This window comes from Tiliqua scincoides, chromosome 9 (assembly GCF_035046505.1).
Source record: "Tiliqua scincoides isolate rTilSci1 chromosome 9, rTilSci1.hap2, whole genome shotgun sequence".
Taxonomy (NCBI): Eukaryota; Metazoa; Chordata; class Lepidosauria; order Squamata; family Scincidae; genus Tiliqua; species Tiliqua scincoides.
Window position 1 is genome coordinate 9,844,708 of NC_089829.1, and position 16,008 is coordinate 9,860,715.

A 16,008-nucleotide genomic window follows, 5' to 3' on the forward strand; every position below is an offset into this window, starting at 1 on the left:
CCCACTCTCTGCTTCCTGGCCTCCAACCAGTTCTCAATCCATGAGAGGCCCTGTCCTCTAATTCCCTGACTGTGGAGTTTTTTCAGTAGCCTTTGGTGAGGGACCGTGTCAAACGCCTTCTGAAAGTCCAGATATATAATGTCCACGGGTTCTCCCACATCCACATGCCCGTTGACCTTTTCAAAGAATTCTATAAGGTTCATGAGGCAAGACTTACCCTTACAGAAGCCATGCTGACTCTCCCTCAGCAAGGCCTGTTTGTCTATGTGTTTTGAGATCTTATCTTTGATGAGGCATTCCACCATCTTACCCAGTATGGATGTTAGGCTGACCGGCCTATAGTTTCCCGGGTCCCCCCTCTTTCCCTTTTTAAAAATAGGCATGACATTTGCTATCCTCCAATCTTCTGGCACCGTGGCCGTTTTGAGTGACAAGTTGCATACCTTAGTCAAGAGATCTGCAACTTCATTCTTCAATTCCTTAATAACTCTTGGGTGGATGCCATCAGGGCCCGGTGACTTATTGATCTTTAATTTATCAATGAGGTCTGAAACATCTTCTCTTTTAACCTCTATCTGACTTAACTCCTCTGTGAGGAGGGGCTGTTCGGGCAGCGGTATCTGCCTGAGGTCTTCTGCTGTGAAGACAGATGCAAAGAACTCATTTAATTTCTCTGCCATCTCTAAGTCTCCTTTTATCTCCCCTTTCCCTCCCTCACCATCCAGAGGGCCAACCGCTTCTCTGGCGGGTTTCCTGCTTCTAACATATTTGAAGAAGCTTTTGATTCCGAGCCAGCAGGTCCACCACTGATATGGTATTCTCCCTTAGACAACTGCAGGAGAAATGCAGGGAACAACGACAGCCACTCTTTATAGCCTTCATAGATCTCACAAAGGCTTTCGACCTGGTCAGCAGGGACGGCCTCTTCAGGATTCTCCCCAAGATTGGATGTCCACCCAGGCTCCTCAGCATCATCAGATCCTTCCACAAGGACATGAAGGGCACTGTTGTCTTCGATGGCTCCACATCAGACCCCTTTGACATCCGAAGCAGCGTGAAGCAGGGCTGTGTTCTTGCTCCAACCTTGTTTGGGATTTTCTTTGCTGTCCTGCTGAAGCAGGCCTTTGGAACTGCAACAGAAGGCATCTATCTCCGGACCAGATCAGATGGAAAGCTCTTCAACCTCTCCAGACTGAGAGCAAAGTCCAAAGTCCAGCTGAAATATCTGCGTGACTTCCTCTTTGCCGACGATGCAGCTGTCACTACCCACTCTGCCAAAGATCTCCAGCAGCTCATGGATCGTTTTAGCAAGGCCTGCCAAGATTTTGGACTGACGATCAGCCTAAAGAAAACACAGGTCATGGTTCAGGATGTGGACCCACCTCCCTGCATTACAATCTCTTCGCATGGAGGTTGTCCATGACTTTGTGTACCTTGTCTCAACGATCTCCGACACTCTTTCTCTCGATACTGAGCTAAACAAACGCATCGGTAAAGCAGCTACCATGTTTTCCAGACTCACAAAGAGAGTCTGGTCCAACAAGAAGCTGACAGAACATACCAAGATCCAGGTCTACAGAGCTTGCGTCCTGAGTACACTTCTGTACTGCAGCGAGTCATGGACTCTCCGCTCACAACAGGAGAGGAAACTGAACGCTTTCCACATGTGCTGCCTCCGGCACATTCTCGGCATCACCTGGCAGGACAAAGTTCCTAACAACACAGTCCTGGAACGTGCTGGAATCCCTAGCATGTATGCACTGCTGAAACAGAGATGCCTGCGTTGGCTCGGTCATGTCGTGAGAATGGATGATGGCCGGATCCCAAAGGAAGGGACTGTCACTCCCGGATTGGCCTTTTCAGCCACACTAGACGCTGTTCCAGAACCACCTTTCAGAGCGTGATACCATAGTCTTTCGAGACTGAAGGTTGCCAATGTTCTTATTATTCCCCTTAATGTTGCTGGCCATGCGTTCCTCATAGTCTCGCTTGGCCTCCCGTATCACCTTCTTACATTTCATTTGCCACAGTTTATGTTCCTTTTTATTCTCCTCATTAGGGCAAGACTTCCATTTACGGAAGGAAGCTTCCTTGCCCTTCACAGCCTCTCTAACTTGGCTGGTTAGCCATGCAGGCACCCTCCTGGATTTAGTGGAACCCTTCTTTCTTTGTGGTATACACCTCTGCTGGGCCTCTATTACTGTTGTTTTAAGCAGCCTCCATGCACTCTGAAGAGATTGGACTCTTTTTACCCTCCCTTTCAACCTCCTTCTAACCAGCCTCCTCATTTGGGGGAAGTCTGCCCGTCGGAAGTCAAGGGTTTTTGTTAGAGATTTGTCTGGTATTCTTCCCCCAACGTGCATGTCAAAACGGATCACAGCATGATCACTGTTCCCCAATGGCTCAGTAACGTTTACATCTCTAACCAGGTCCTGCGTACCGCACAATATTAAATCCAGAGTCACCTGTCCTCTGGTGGGCTCCATGACTAGCTGCTCTAAGCCACAGTCATTTAGCATGTTAAGAAATCCGGTTTCCTTATAGTGACCAGAACACAAATTGACCCAGTCAATATGAGGATAATTGAAGTCCCCCATGATTACAACCCTGTCCCACCTTGTCACTTCCCTGATCTGTTTCCTCATTTCAAGGTCCCCGTCCAATTTCTGGTCTGGAGAACGATAGCACGCCCCCAGTATTACATCGCTGCACAAGCCTGGTAATTTAACCCACAGAGATTCTATGGTGGAGTCGGACCCACCTTCAATCTCTACTTTGCTGGATTCTATCCCTTCCTTAACATAAAGGGCCACCCCACCTCCAACACGCCCCTGCCTGTCCCTCCTGTAGAGTTTATAGCCCGGGATTGCGGTATCCCACTGATTCTCCGCATTCCACCAGGTTTCCGTTATGCCCACTATGTCAATGTTTTCCCTTGTCACCAGACATTCCAGTTCTCCCACCTTTGCTCGTAGACTTCGGGCATTCGCATAAAAGCATTTGTACACGGAATGCCCTAGGATGGGCTGCTTATTCGCTCCTTTGTCCCCACACCCTCTCATTGTGCCAAACCGTCTATCACATCCCATCACGCTACCTTTCCCAATTTATTCTCCTACTCTGCCTTTGTCTTGTTGTTCTCTAACCTCCCCATCCTCATCCCATAGGGATGAGGAATCCCGAACCGGATGCCCCTCAGCTCCTGTCGGCCTTCCCCCAGGGATCAGTTTAAAAGCTGCTCTGACACCTTTTTAATGTTATGCGCCAGCAGTCTGGTTCCATTCTGGTTCAAGTGGAGCCCGTCCCTCTTGTACAGGCCCCGCTTGTCCCAAAACGTTCCCCAGTGCCTAACGAATCTAAACCCCTCCTCCCTACACCACTGTCTCATCCACGCATTGAGACCCCTGATCTCCGCCTGCCTAGCTGGCCCTGCACGTGGAACAGGTAGCACTTCAGAGAACGCTACCTTTGAGGTCCTGGCTTTCAGCTTCCTGCCTAAAAGCCTAAATTTGGCCTCCAGGACCTCCCAGCTACACTTGCCCACATCGTTGGTGCCGACATGCACCACAGCCGCTACCTCTCCCCCAGCACTGTCTACAATGATTTTGTGGGTGTCTTCCAGACTCTGGCAGAGGAGGGGTTAGCAGGCCGAGAGAAGCGTCTGAAGAGCCTTGAGAATGAGAATGCAGTACTGAACCGAAAACACCAGGCAGAGACAGCCGAATACAAGGAACAGATCAAGCAACATTCACGAACAATAGTAAATTTGGAGAGCAAGATGTTGGAAGCTGTTCAGCAGGCGAAGAAGGTGAAGGAGGAAAATGTAAAGCTTCAGAAGCAACTAGAAGGTCAGAGGAGAGCACAGAGAGGTAGTGGTGTTGTCTGATGCCCTCGTTCATCCTGCTGTGGCCAGCTGGCCAGGTAGCAGAAATAGGCATAGCCATGATCATAGCCAAATCTCAACAGCTGGAAATAGGGCAGCCACTGCAGATCCCTAGCTCTTAGAAGTATTGCACTCAAACCGCAGGTCTGTGCAGTGATCTGGCTGCAGACAGCAGCCTATGCTGTTCTCCTACCTGTCTGTATGCATCTGAGGCAGGGTATAAAATCTGGATATAAAATCTCATTTTGAGAATCATCTGGTGTCTGTGTTCGTTTTTTGTTTGCTTGGTTGTTTCTCTATTTTATTTTCGTCCTTCAGAAAAGCTGAAGGAATCTCCTAAGTCTCCTAAGTTAGAAATGCAGGAGTCTCCCAAGTCATCCCGTTTGCAAGAGGTTGTCCCTTGTGCTGACGGGACTCATATTTTCATGAAGTAAGTAGCTGAGTTTTTACGGTTTCCATTCACTCCTTTTTCTGTGTCTTCTAATGAAAAGCTGTAAGCAGAAGCAGGTGGCTTGAAGGAGATATGAGCTTGTGGAGGGTCCGGATAGAATTGGGAACCATTCTTCATGAGGCTGATGACATTTGTCTAATTCAGGGGTGTCCAAAGTTTTTGGCAGGAGGGCCACATTGTCTCTCTGACACTGTGTCGGGGGCTGGGGGGGGGGAAGAATTAATTTACATTTAAAATTTGAATAAATTTACATAAGTTTACATAAATGAATATATTAAAGATGAACTTATATGAATGAATGAAGGTCTTTCAATTGTTCAAGGCCTATAAAAGGCCTTGCACAAAGCAAGACTGGGCTTCCTTTGCTGCCGCTACTGCATCACAGATGTGAAACAGCAAGCAGTGGAGGGAGCCCTCACACGAGAGGTCAAACAGTTGCCCTCATGCCGAGAGCAGTTGCGTCGGGCCAGTGTGGGCTCCAACAAATCTCTGGAGGGCCAGTGGCTCATTGGAGACTGGGGGCTTCCTGAGGGCCGCATTGAGAGGCCTCAAGGGCTGCAAGTGGCCCCAGGGCCGGGGTTTGGGCACCCCTGGTCTAATTGATCTCTTATATTGGTGATGTAAGCTGAAAGTGTCCTAAGAAACCATTGTGAGGAATGCCATGATCTGCATCAATGACACATTGGTTTGGGAATTTAAAATCCTAAAATAATGTGTATACATTATGATGAACATATCCTGCTATGTTACTGAAAATGAGTTTTGCATTATCTGTTTGTCTTTCCTGAATCCCAGGGAAGAATTAGCAGCTGCAAAGCGTGAAATCCTGTCCCACCAAGCTGTTGTTTGGGAATTAAAGAAGGAACTCTCAGAAGCCAGAGCCAGGATGTCTGATGTGATTGGTTTGTGAAATAGCATCATTATGACTGACTTCACAAATATGACTTGAACAATTTCCCTTCATAGACCCTAAAAGAACGAAAAGCATCAGGTTCCTCTCTGATCTGAACTATCAACATAGCAAGCTGCTTCCTATTGAGTCAGACCATTGAGCCATCTAGGTCTATTTTTCTGCACTGACTGGCAGCAGTTTCAGGGAGGGTCCTTCCCAGCACTTTCTGGAGATATTGCCAGGATTTGAAACTGAAACCTTCTACATGCTAAGCAAGAACTCTCCCACTGAGCCATGGCCCCTTGCAGCTAGAGACAGAAGGCATTTTTACAGCATGAACTTAGGGCAACTCTGATTTCCATGTCTGATGTGGAAACATCCTCAAGAGCAGGAGTCTCTAAACTTTTCGGCCAAAGGGCTGCATCAAACATCTGGCACAGTGTTGAGGGCTGGGAAAAAAAATTAAATATAAAATTTAAATAAATGCATTAGAGATGGAACTTAGATGAATGAATAAATGGGCTCAGATGTCCAGGATTTCTCCAAACACCAACAAAGCCCAAAGTACATACAGACCCCCATTCCCCCACCCCACAAGCACAACTCTGGTTGTGTTTGGTAAACTGGGCCAGAGGCTCTCAAGGAATCAGAGGCTGGCCGCGGGCCAGATAGAGGCTGGTTGCGGGCCATATCTGGCCCACGGGCCAGGGTTTCGAGACCCCTGCTCAAGAGGCTTGATTTATTTTGAAAATTACATGTATCAGCTTGCCAGACAACTCAGGACTGGGCTATTTATTTCAGTAGACTGTGTTTGTATCCCGTTTCCGTATCTAAATATACAGTATTTAAAGTTGTTATCAATATGCTTAAAGCCCCAGTCGCAAACATAAAATCAAGAGCAACCAAACATCTCGGTTAAAGTTTACATAAACACTAAGCTAATAGCAACCTCATGAATATGCAAATAAAGCAAATAAATGGTTAAAGGTTTAACATTCAGCAGTGACCAGAAGTCAAAACACTGTAACTATGGAGCTCAAGTTTGCTGAAAGTCATGTCCTTGGCACCTCCTAGGTAGTATTGTCAGCTCCTTTCCTGATGCCAAGAAACATAATAGGGGCTGCTTTTCTTGTCATAGAGCTAGCTGTAAGTACCAAAGGTTATTGTCATCTTTCTCTAGTCTCATCCCCTTTCCCTGTGATGTGTGGAGTGGTGGTTGTAATTACCCAGTAGCTAAAGAAGGATTTCCTGTTCTCTACCTTCTCAAGACACTCACTTCTACATGATTGTTTTGGTTTTCCAGACCTAAGGCTGCACGTTACAAAAGGAATCTGTATAGTTATGTTTTTGTGCTTAAACAGATGGCCCTTTAGTGTTGCTCTAAGCCCAAAGAGGGAATAAAGGTGGTGTATCTCCCCTGCAAGGGTGTCCCACAATCTAGGTGGCATCACAGAAAAGGCTCACCTTTCAGGCTCACATGCCACATCTCTAAGGGCAGCAGGAGGCCACCAGAGGATAATTTCAAGGCTTGAGTGACTTTACAGGAGCAGAAAGAGTTGTTAAGGTAACCTGGTTCTAAGATGACCTCAGCCACCAAACCATAGTTAGGAGATGGTGATAGGTGTTTTTGAACCCAAACTGTTCAAGAATTGGTCAGAGCTCATCATTTCTACCTTATGTGTCCTGGGATATGTTGACATGAGCTATGTGATCTGGGTATATAGTAAACCTTGGGGTGTTTCCTTTATCTTACAGAATCTATTGCTAATATAGTCACTGCTTACTCTGAATTCTCTTTATGCAGGAGAACTCAATGAAAAACAAAAGATGGAACTGGAGCAGAAGCGAAGTCTCATCCACAACTTAGAGCACGAACTTGGCATGCTCCGAGAGAAGCTGTATGAGATGTCTCGGCTTGTGGACCAGAAGGATGCGGATCTCAAAACAACAAGTGAAGAATTAAGGTAGGAACTGCTGGGCCATACGAGCCATGGGCGAGTTCAGGAGCAATTCAGCCAGAGTACCGGACAGTTTCTTAAGTTCATTTAGAATTCTTAAATCCCTTCACTGCTTCCTGTCTACTGCCAGATCCAGCACACCATCCTGTCTTTACTTTGAAACTCCTCCCTCACCTTACCCTTCTTCATGATTAGCCTTCACCTCCTGCTGCAGTCCAGGCTGTGCTCTTTACCCTTCTTCTTCCACCACTTTCAATTGCCCGAAGATATCCTGCTTCCTCAAAGTTCTCCCTCACTGCTCCTTATGTTTGGAACTGCTTTTGTGTGGAAATGATTGCTTTATCTGTGGGATGCTTCCTCCTGCTTCCCTTTTTAAGGTCCACCTTTTCCATGGAGTCATTCCTGTTCCCTGCTGTAACTAAGCTAAGTATGTGTGAGTGAGATAATTGCATTTGCTTCCCCAGTTTGCTCCTGCCTCCATCTCCTCCACACCGCATTGTCTCTCTTGCATCAGCATCTAGATTGTAAACCCCCTGGGCTAGGAACCTGTCTTATCGCTCTGTGTAATGCACCATGTACATTGGTGGTGCTGTATACATAACAATAACAATAATCCCTGCTCCAGAGAACATTGATGAATACAGTTGTTTTTTAATGGAGTCTCTTGTTAGCAACATATTTCAGAGAACATAGCCTTGAGAATTAAGATAGTAATCATAATAATTCTTATAGGATTGTGTTCCAATTAAAGACAACTAATCCTTTTGGGCTCTACCGCCAGTGGAGTCGTGCTGGCATCCAAGTTACATCCAAGCTATGTCAGTGCAACATTTTTCTAGCGTTGTGCCAGTGTTGGTGACGAGCCCATTGGCGGGCAGACTTCTAAGCTGGCGGTGCTGTCCTTGTGCCAGCACATGTGGGGATATACTGGCATATCTCAAGGATAGGATTGGGATGTTAGTCAATTAATGTTTCATTGATTAAATTTGAAAACACTTTTATGATGGCCATCTGTAGTTTTCATAATACTTGTATTAAAAATAATCTTTTTATTAAGAAAAAAAAATTAATTGGGGCATCCCTTTTCAGTCTTCAAGAGGATTTAAATGAGTGCACCCCTCAATGTGTGCAGTTTCAAGGTTGTGTAAAGTGTCAAGTGTGGGCTGTGCAAGAGAAGCCCTCTGTGGTCGCCACTCCTGTAAAAGTCTGTCAGCCTTTGCCACCTTCTTTGCTCCGTAAACTGGGATTATTCCACCACAGTCTCACCCCTTCCTCCGCTCTTTCTTTAAACAAAGGAGAAATCACAGGGCATACTGGGATCAGTGCTAGCTTACAGAGCAAAATGAGTGACTGCCAGAGAGGTGAGTGTGGATGGCCCCTCTTGCATACTCCTGAATTACATAAAACTGAACTTATGTAGGGGTTTCCTGAACACAGTTTTTACATGAATTGGGGAGTGCCTGCAATGGATCAATTAACCTAATCAATTAAATATTGTAATCCTAAATGCTCAGCATTTCTGGGGTGTTTCAAGTGTTTGGTATACATTGGCTTAGTTCAGTGGTTCTCAAACTTCTTAGCACTGGGATCCACTTTTTAGAATGACAGTCTGACAGGAGCCACCAGAAGTGATGTCATTAACCTGAAAGTGATGTCATGGCCGGAAGTGACATCATCAAGCAGGGAAAATTTTGAACTCCCCCATATGACAAAATCAAATCAGTTAAGTAAATTAAAAGTCTACAATAAGCATAAGTTTAAACATTTGTTTAAAATAAAGACAAACCCTCCTAACCCTCCCAAGCAGTTGCTGATCTGTTTAAAAATCATTCTCCAAACATCTCAAAGGCCGCAATCCTATCCACACTTATCTGGGAATGAGCCTCATTGACTATCATTGTTAAAAGCATATACACAGAAGCCTGTTCAAAGTGCAGTCACCTATCATGGTAGCATCAAGTCTAAATATATTAAAAATAAAATACACATTGAAGTGAATGGGGAGAAACCTGAAATTGGCTTGCGACTCACCTAGTGGGTTCCAACCCACAGTTTGAGAAATGCTGGCCCAGTTTATACATCACAGGTAGCTTGGACTGAGTTGGTTTCACATGTTTCCTAGCCTCAGACATGCGTACTCCCCCATCCCCCACATGGGAAGAAATTATTCTATTTTCGATTCCAGCTTAGAAGAAGCTAGGGTCTGTCATGACATCTGAACTGAGCAATCTTGATACATTCTAGCTGGAGTTTCCAAATAAACCAGGAACAGTTAACCAGCAGAGTTAAGTGGTAGAACATAAACAGAATGTCCCAGGTTCCATGCTTGATATCTCCAGTCAGAAAATCAGATGCAGGGTTGGAGAAAACTTTGGGCTCAGTCCTATCCAACTTTCCAGCACTGGTGCAGCTGCAGTGCAGCCCTCAGGCAAGGGAACAAACATTCCCTTACACGGTGGAGGCCTCCGTAACTACCCTCCCACCATAGGATGCAGCACACACCCCATTGGCAAAAGTACACCAGGGCTGGAAAGTTGGATAGGATTTGGCCCTTTGTAACCCTGCTGCGAATTGTAGTATTGGTGAAGATGGATCAAAGAGGTCTTGAATGCCTTTGGCCCTCTTTGTGGTTTGTTTGGGGGTTAGAAGGGTGCTGATATCAGCTTTGCAAATCTTGCAGCAACACTTTCTCCTTTTTTTGTTTGCAGGAACAGCAGGGAAAAACTGAAACAGTTGAAGACTGAGTTAAAAGAAAAAGCAAGTGAACCTGAGAAAAATATGCAGCATAAGACCACACAGACAAGATCCCCTTCACCTGATGAAGTTCCTACAGCCAGGAAGGCAAGTGGCACTTGAAGGGAGGGGGGCATGTTGTAGGCCAGTCACAAGGGAAGCTTTTTACAGTTGGGGCCTCTGCTGATGGGGTATTGGTCTTTGTGGAAGCACACCAGAATGATTCTCCTGGGAACAGGAGAATGAGGACACCAGACTACTGCCAGCTCTTCAGGACCACCCCAAAACTTCCCTGTGCACAAGGCAATGCACCAAGTGCCGTTTCCCTCCCCTTTTCTGGCAGTATGCCAGCCTCTGCCACTCCTCCTTCCACTGCCTCTGCCTCCCAGATTTGAAAAGGGGAACACAGCAGAAAAGGAAACATGGAGAAGACTGGTGGGCTTGAGTATCCCTGATGCTGTAACTCACACTTGCCTCTCCTCAAAACTTCCTCTTCCACTCTGCTCCTCTCTTTTTTTTTAACACCTAAATAGCGGTAGAGGCAGGAACCCCACCACCACCATTCCCCTACCTGAACTAACTGCTTCATGGATGGGCCAGCCTTACAGCTTCTGGTCATAATCCTCTTTGAAACATTGAAGTTTCAGTTTGGCCAGTGTGGTTGTTTTTCTTTCTCCCAGAGAATTGCTGGAAAACCACAGCTGGAGATAATGTCTGAAAAGTCTTTCGTGTTTAATGGCTCTAAGGCAGTGGTTCTCAAACTGGTTGGTTGTGACCACCAGCCTGAGAACCCTTGCCCTTTTCCCTTTAAGGGGCAGGGTCAGGGGGAAAGCAGCGATGCGATCCCCAGGATCCTGCTGCTGTGGAGGAAGGGGGGCTGTTTTTTTAACTGTACTTACTTGCTGCGAAGGTCCAGAGGTGTGGGGAGCCCCGCAGAGCCTTCTGCAGGGCTCCCCACGGCTTGTAGAATGTTAGAAAAATGAGCACAACCCACTTATGGTTTAGCAATCACAACCAGGAAGTGGGCTGCAATCTTTTTTTAGCAATCTACAAGCCATGGGGAGCCCTGCAGAGGGCTTCGCAGGGCTCCCCACACCCCCAGACTCCGTCAGCAAGTAAATAAAGTTAAAAAACAGTCCCCCTTCCCCCTCAGCGGTGCGATCCTAAGGAAGTGCATTGCTGCTTTCCATCCCACCCTCAAAAAGACTTACCCTGGTTCTCAAACTCCTGGAGCTAGCCTGAGTTAACCTTAGATATCCTAGTTCAGAGCTTATGCCCTTAACAGCAGATGTCATCTGTAACCCGTGAACCAATTTTTGGTCAGGAGAGCTGACTTGTCATCTGTCAACTTTTCCAATGCTATTGTTGCACTTATTTTTTTGTCTTGTAATTCTGTGATGAGGGATTACATGGAGAATCAACCGTTGTGAGAGCCCCCCTCCCAGCACAGTATGGCAACCCTGTCCCCACTACTAATATAGGAGCAACCCTTGGTGTCTGCCCCTTGGTTGGAGATTGGGCCATTCCAGCCTCTCTGAGGCCCAGCTGTGCTGTGCGGAGATCTTCCTCAACATGGGGAGATGAAGCAGGACCCCAGGGCCATTGCACTGCTCTCTCCAAATTGGAACACAGGGCTTAAGTGGAACTAGCTATGGGGTCAGGGAGGGGAACAGAGCTGGATGGTTGCACTTGCAGTCCTGCTGCCGTACCAACCTCTGATTGCTGCAGCTGGAGTGCAACATACAATCTCTTTCCAGCATCCAGGCCAAAGCATATTTATGAATATTTTCTTGGAAGCAATTCCAGCTGCATTCACAGGGCTTTACACAACAGTGAGTGTATGTAGTATTGCAGCCTTTGTAAGGCAGCTGGTTTTCAAAAACAAATCACGTTTAAAAAAAATTATCCTACACTGTGTAAGTTGAGTATGATTCTCATCCTGTACCTCTCACCCAAGCATGTTGTGATAGGTAATTGGCAAATATTTTTATAGCACTTTGCAACTGCAAAAGTATGTAACTGCTAAGTGTTACTATAATTGCTCATTAGAATTGGAAAGGCAGCTTGTGGGAGAAAAAAATGGAGCACTCTGGTCAGGTTCTTCCATCCTCTTTCAAGGTTTGTATGCCAAAACACACCAGGAAGAAAGTGGGGGGAGCAGACACCATAGAATTCTAGACCCTTTGCAAATAAAGTCTTTTGTCAGCTACTGATGACCAATTCACCCCAAAGAAAATAAAGCATGAATTGTCCGTGATTGTTCTGGATTTTTTCCAGGAAGAACTGTCAATTTGAAAATGTTAGATTAATTAAGACCTTAGAGTTGGGACAGAACATTCCAGCAGGTCAAATTGTTATCCATAACTGCTCGCTCGCTCTCTCTCTCACTCACACCAGGCACAGGCTCATGCCCTCCGCAAGCCTGGGGAGGGCAGCTCTGCCATACCCTGTCCAGCATGCAGCAAATTGGGTGGGAGACTTCACCTTTCAAATCAAGCTCTACACTGGCCAGATGACTTTGAGTAGTGGGCTGGATCCGGGCTGTGGGCCATAGGTTGCTGACCCCTGGCCTAGTAAGATGTGCAGTGAGCTGTAGTCCTTTCTTGGTACTCACCCAGGGAAAAGATCTTGCATCTTATTCAGACAAACTGATTAGACTGAGTCCGTGTTCTTTTTTTTTAGGTACCATCCTTGGACCTGGCTGACCTGGGAGCGAGATGTAAAGGCTCCAGGCACGAAGAAACCATCCTCCGCCAAAAAGATGCCTTGGCTGAGCTACGGAAAAGAATCAAAATGCTAGAAAAAGTTCCCCCCTTGGGTGAGCACCACATGAACTAATGCATTTGTTGGTGATGAGGTGTGTGTGTGTGTGCAGCTCTCCTAAGAATCGGGTAGATTGAGGTCGTTGTACTGAGTAGCTCTGGGGGACCAACTACATTGTGGGAGGCAGTGCTAAGGAATCTAGTATTTCCATTTCGGTTCCCTGGCAGTGGTCTGCACAGATCTAGCATGAAGCACCCAAGCAGTCTTGTTCCCTTTTAAGCTCATGTATGTATACATTTGTCAAGTTAGGCTTAGTGATGGTGGCTGGCCCAAAGTCACCCAGCAAACTTCATGGCTGAACGGAAATCTCACCAGCCTTGCCTGTCTAACTCTAGCTGTGCCACACAAATGCTAATGGGTTGACTCCCTCTTCTGATCATGAAAATCTCACAGTTGCAGTGAAGTGCAGCCACAGAGCAGCTCCTGAAATAGATCTTTTGTTGTTCTCCTAGGTGAGGAAGCAAAAATGGCTGAGCCGCTCATAGTACTGAAAAAAGGCCTAACTGAGAAGAGTGACCGAAAAGCAGAGAAAGAATCAGTGCTTCCCTCGACAGCAACGATGGGTGTTGATAAGGTGAACAACTTTGTGTGATATTTTTAGGACATAGGACATATTTTTAACATGGGGATGTCTTGTTTAGTGTGTTCAGGCTGCAGCTTCCTACTTCGTTATATTCCAATGAGTTGTCCTTGTGTTTTAGCGTCAGAGTGGTGCTTCCATCATAGATCCCAACGTGACTATAGAGAGGACTGCGAGGCTAGAGATGGCTGATGCTTTAGACCTCAGTGAGAACACGGTATGAAAACAAGGGGATATGTTAAAGTCAGATGCAGTCTTGAGGCCACCTAGTGACAGAGGCAGTGCTGCTCGTCACCCAGCAACATGTCTGCTGACACCACTCCCCCACCTGTTCCACCTTCCTGGATTCAGAAAGAAAGAGTGGAACAGAGCAGGAGAGGGTGGTGAAATAGAGTGCTTTAACTCACCCCCCTCCTCTCCTCTACGCTTCTGCTCTGTTCCACTCTTTCTTTCTGAATCCAGGAAGGTGGAAGAGGAGGGGGAGTGGTGTCAGTGGGCATGCTGCCAGGTAAGGTGAGGGGGCTGTGTTTGGGAATCCAGAGAGCAGAGGAAGGAGCAGTGAAGGTGGACAGGCAGATAGACGTGTGTGCCCTGCACTGTCTCAGGTGGCCACCTCAGTTGACCTCCTAGACAAGCTGGCCCTTTCCCTTTTTTGGACTTGGCCCTCATGTCACTGGCTTGCTCTCTTTTTGCAGTACCTCAACCTGATTCGGGATCTTGCCAGCCTGGTGAATGTGAAGGAGCTGATGGGGGCGCAGACTATAAAATACCTTCCCCAGGATGAACGGGAGAAAGTTGGGACGCAGAGGCAGAAGGACCTGGAGCTGCTGTTTGACAAGATCAGCAAATTAAAGAATCGACTCAGAAGGAAAGAGGAACTGCTGCAGGAGTATGACAGAGACGTTGGACAGCTCAGGTACAGGCTCAGCCCCCAGGGCAAGTATCCAGCTCTCCCGTGTGAATCTTCCAGTTGATGATGTCATCACCAGGGCCCATCCTTCCTAGCTTCTGCTTTTGCTGATAAGGCAGCCAGGGGACCATTGCCTGGCCCTGCTAGCTGGCTGGCTCCAAAGCGGCTTTATTTGCCTGGGCTTTAAAGAATAACCATTTTTGTATTTCTTTTCATTATGATGGTTTTGGGTTGTCTTTTAACTCTTTTAAAGTTCGCAAAGACGGAATTGAAACACTGCAGAAAAATTGCATCAAACAAGGGTCCCTTTGAGAGTAGTCAGGGTAAGCCCACTCATGAAGGTAACTGAGGATTGATAGGGGGTTGCCCATCTCTGTTGCTGCTCCCTGTATTCAAAAAAGAGGAGAAGCATGGAGAGAAGAGTTGTGACTAGACTCTCAGAGATGCTGCAGCCCTCCACACTCCTCCTTCCTCCCCTTCCCCTCCTCAGAAGGAAACTCAGCAAGTCTCTGTCTGGCCAGTGCTTGGATGAGAGGCCACCTAGGACCCTGAGCATGTTGCATTGAATAAGTTGATTGTTGTTCTGCAACTGATCGTGAAATGTGATAAAATGTGTGTGCAGCATCTGACCACCTGTCATGGTGCTTGCGTATTTTGCCCTAATTGAAGTTCATTCCATTCAGCCCCAGAAATGACTAAGAACCACACTAGAGCAGAGTATTGGGAGAGGTTCCTTACTGTAAGGCATTAGGACTTAGTAGACACTGGTTAGCTTCTAGCCTCCAGTATGGGCATGACAGGAGGATGGAACTAAAGAAAAGCTGAATCAAGGCAATAACCTTCCCACCTCACCCTAAAGAAAGATGTGCTGCCAACTGATTTGTTGCAAGTAGGCCAGGAAGATGTCTGAAGTTCCACCAAGGAGTCTTACATTCCTGGCAGCATCTCCAGGTAGGACTGGACAAGTCTTCCAGCTCTCCTGAAAACCCTGGAGAGCTGCTTCCAGTCTGTATTGAACTACTAGACCAATGGACTGGCACTAGATATCAGGCAGCTTCCTATGTGCCTTTGATGTTGCATGGAAGAACATCATCTGTGCTGTTTTGCTGGCTTATCTCGTCCTTCCTCATCTGCAGTGTACAGTTTATCACTTGCCTGTCAAATGAGTCACAGGCGCATGTGAGTGAGCAAGCATGAGTGGTTATTTTTTTCAGGCCGCCCATGTGCCACAAATGACTAACATATAAACATGTGTGGGCAGACAAGCTTTGGGACTAGTAACTTATTTGCAAAGCTGTCTTTCCCCCCCTTTTTCTTTCACAAATGTCAGAAGGATTTTTTCAGCCTTAAATTGTAGTTCACACAAAAGCCAATTTTCGCCTCCTTCTCTTGCATTGCGTAGGGCCAACAAGCAGACTCTGCAAGCCTGTCAGTCTGAGATGGCCAGATTGGCTGATAAGATCTACCAGAAAGCTGAAGAGAACGCTCTGCTCAAAGAAGACCTGAGGAGGACAAAATTGCAGTTGAGCCAGGAGAAGAGAGTGAACAGGGCTCTTAAGCAGCGGAAGGTAAGGACTGCCCTGAGCAGGTGGAAAGGCAGGAAAAAAACCTCCCCGTGGTAGAGAGTGATGCCCCACACGTCTGGAGGCTGTTTAGCAACCTCTACATCTTGGCTGGTGTTTCTCAGCAGCCTGCTCCACGCGGCAGAGTTCCCAGTGATAGCTTGTCGAGGCAGCAGCCAAGATGTGGCATTGCAAAAGTGCTGTCCCCTGGATGGA

General features: G+C 46.8%; 1 protein-coding gene across 4 annotated transcripts in view; it reads left to right on the top strand.

Moving 5' to 3' along the window:
- Positions 1 to 16,008, top strand: part of FHAD1 (forkhead associated phosphopeptide binding domain 1) — a 49,448-nt gene that overhangs the window by 31,063 nt on the left and 2,377 nt on the right. For 3 of the 4 annotated variants that reach the window (XM_066637818.1, XM_066637819.1, XM_066637821.1), the window contains 10 exons: positions 3,623 to 3,848; positions 4,202 to 4,313; positions 5,130 to 5,236; positions 7,031 to 7,190; positions 9,893 to 10,025; positions 12,600 to 12,735; positions 13,193 to 13,314; positions 13,442 to 13,537; positions 14,016 to 14,236; positions 15,633 to 15,798. In XM_066637818.1, the coding sequence (XP_066493915.1) occupies positions 3,623 to 3,848; positions 4,202 to 4,313; positions 5,130 to 5,236; positions 7,031 to 7,190; positions 9,893 to 10,025; positions 12,600 to 12,735; positions 13,193 to 13,314; positions 13,442 to 13,537; positions 14,016 to 14,236; positions 15,633 to 15,798 (1,479 nt within the window). The remainder of the gene's footprint in view (positions 1 to 3,622; positions 3,849 to 4,201; positions 4,314 to 5,129; positions 5,237 to 7,030; positions 7,191 to 9,892; positions 10,026 to 12,599; positions 12,736 to 13,192; positions 13,315 to 13,441; positions 13,538 to 14,015; positions 14,237 to 15,632; positions 15,799 to 16,008) is intronic. The other variant, XM_066637820.1, reaches the window with a different exon arrangement.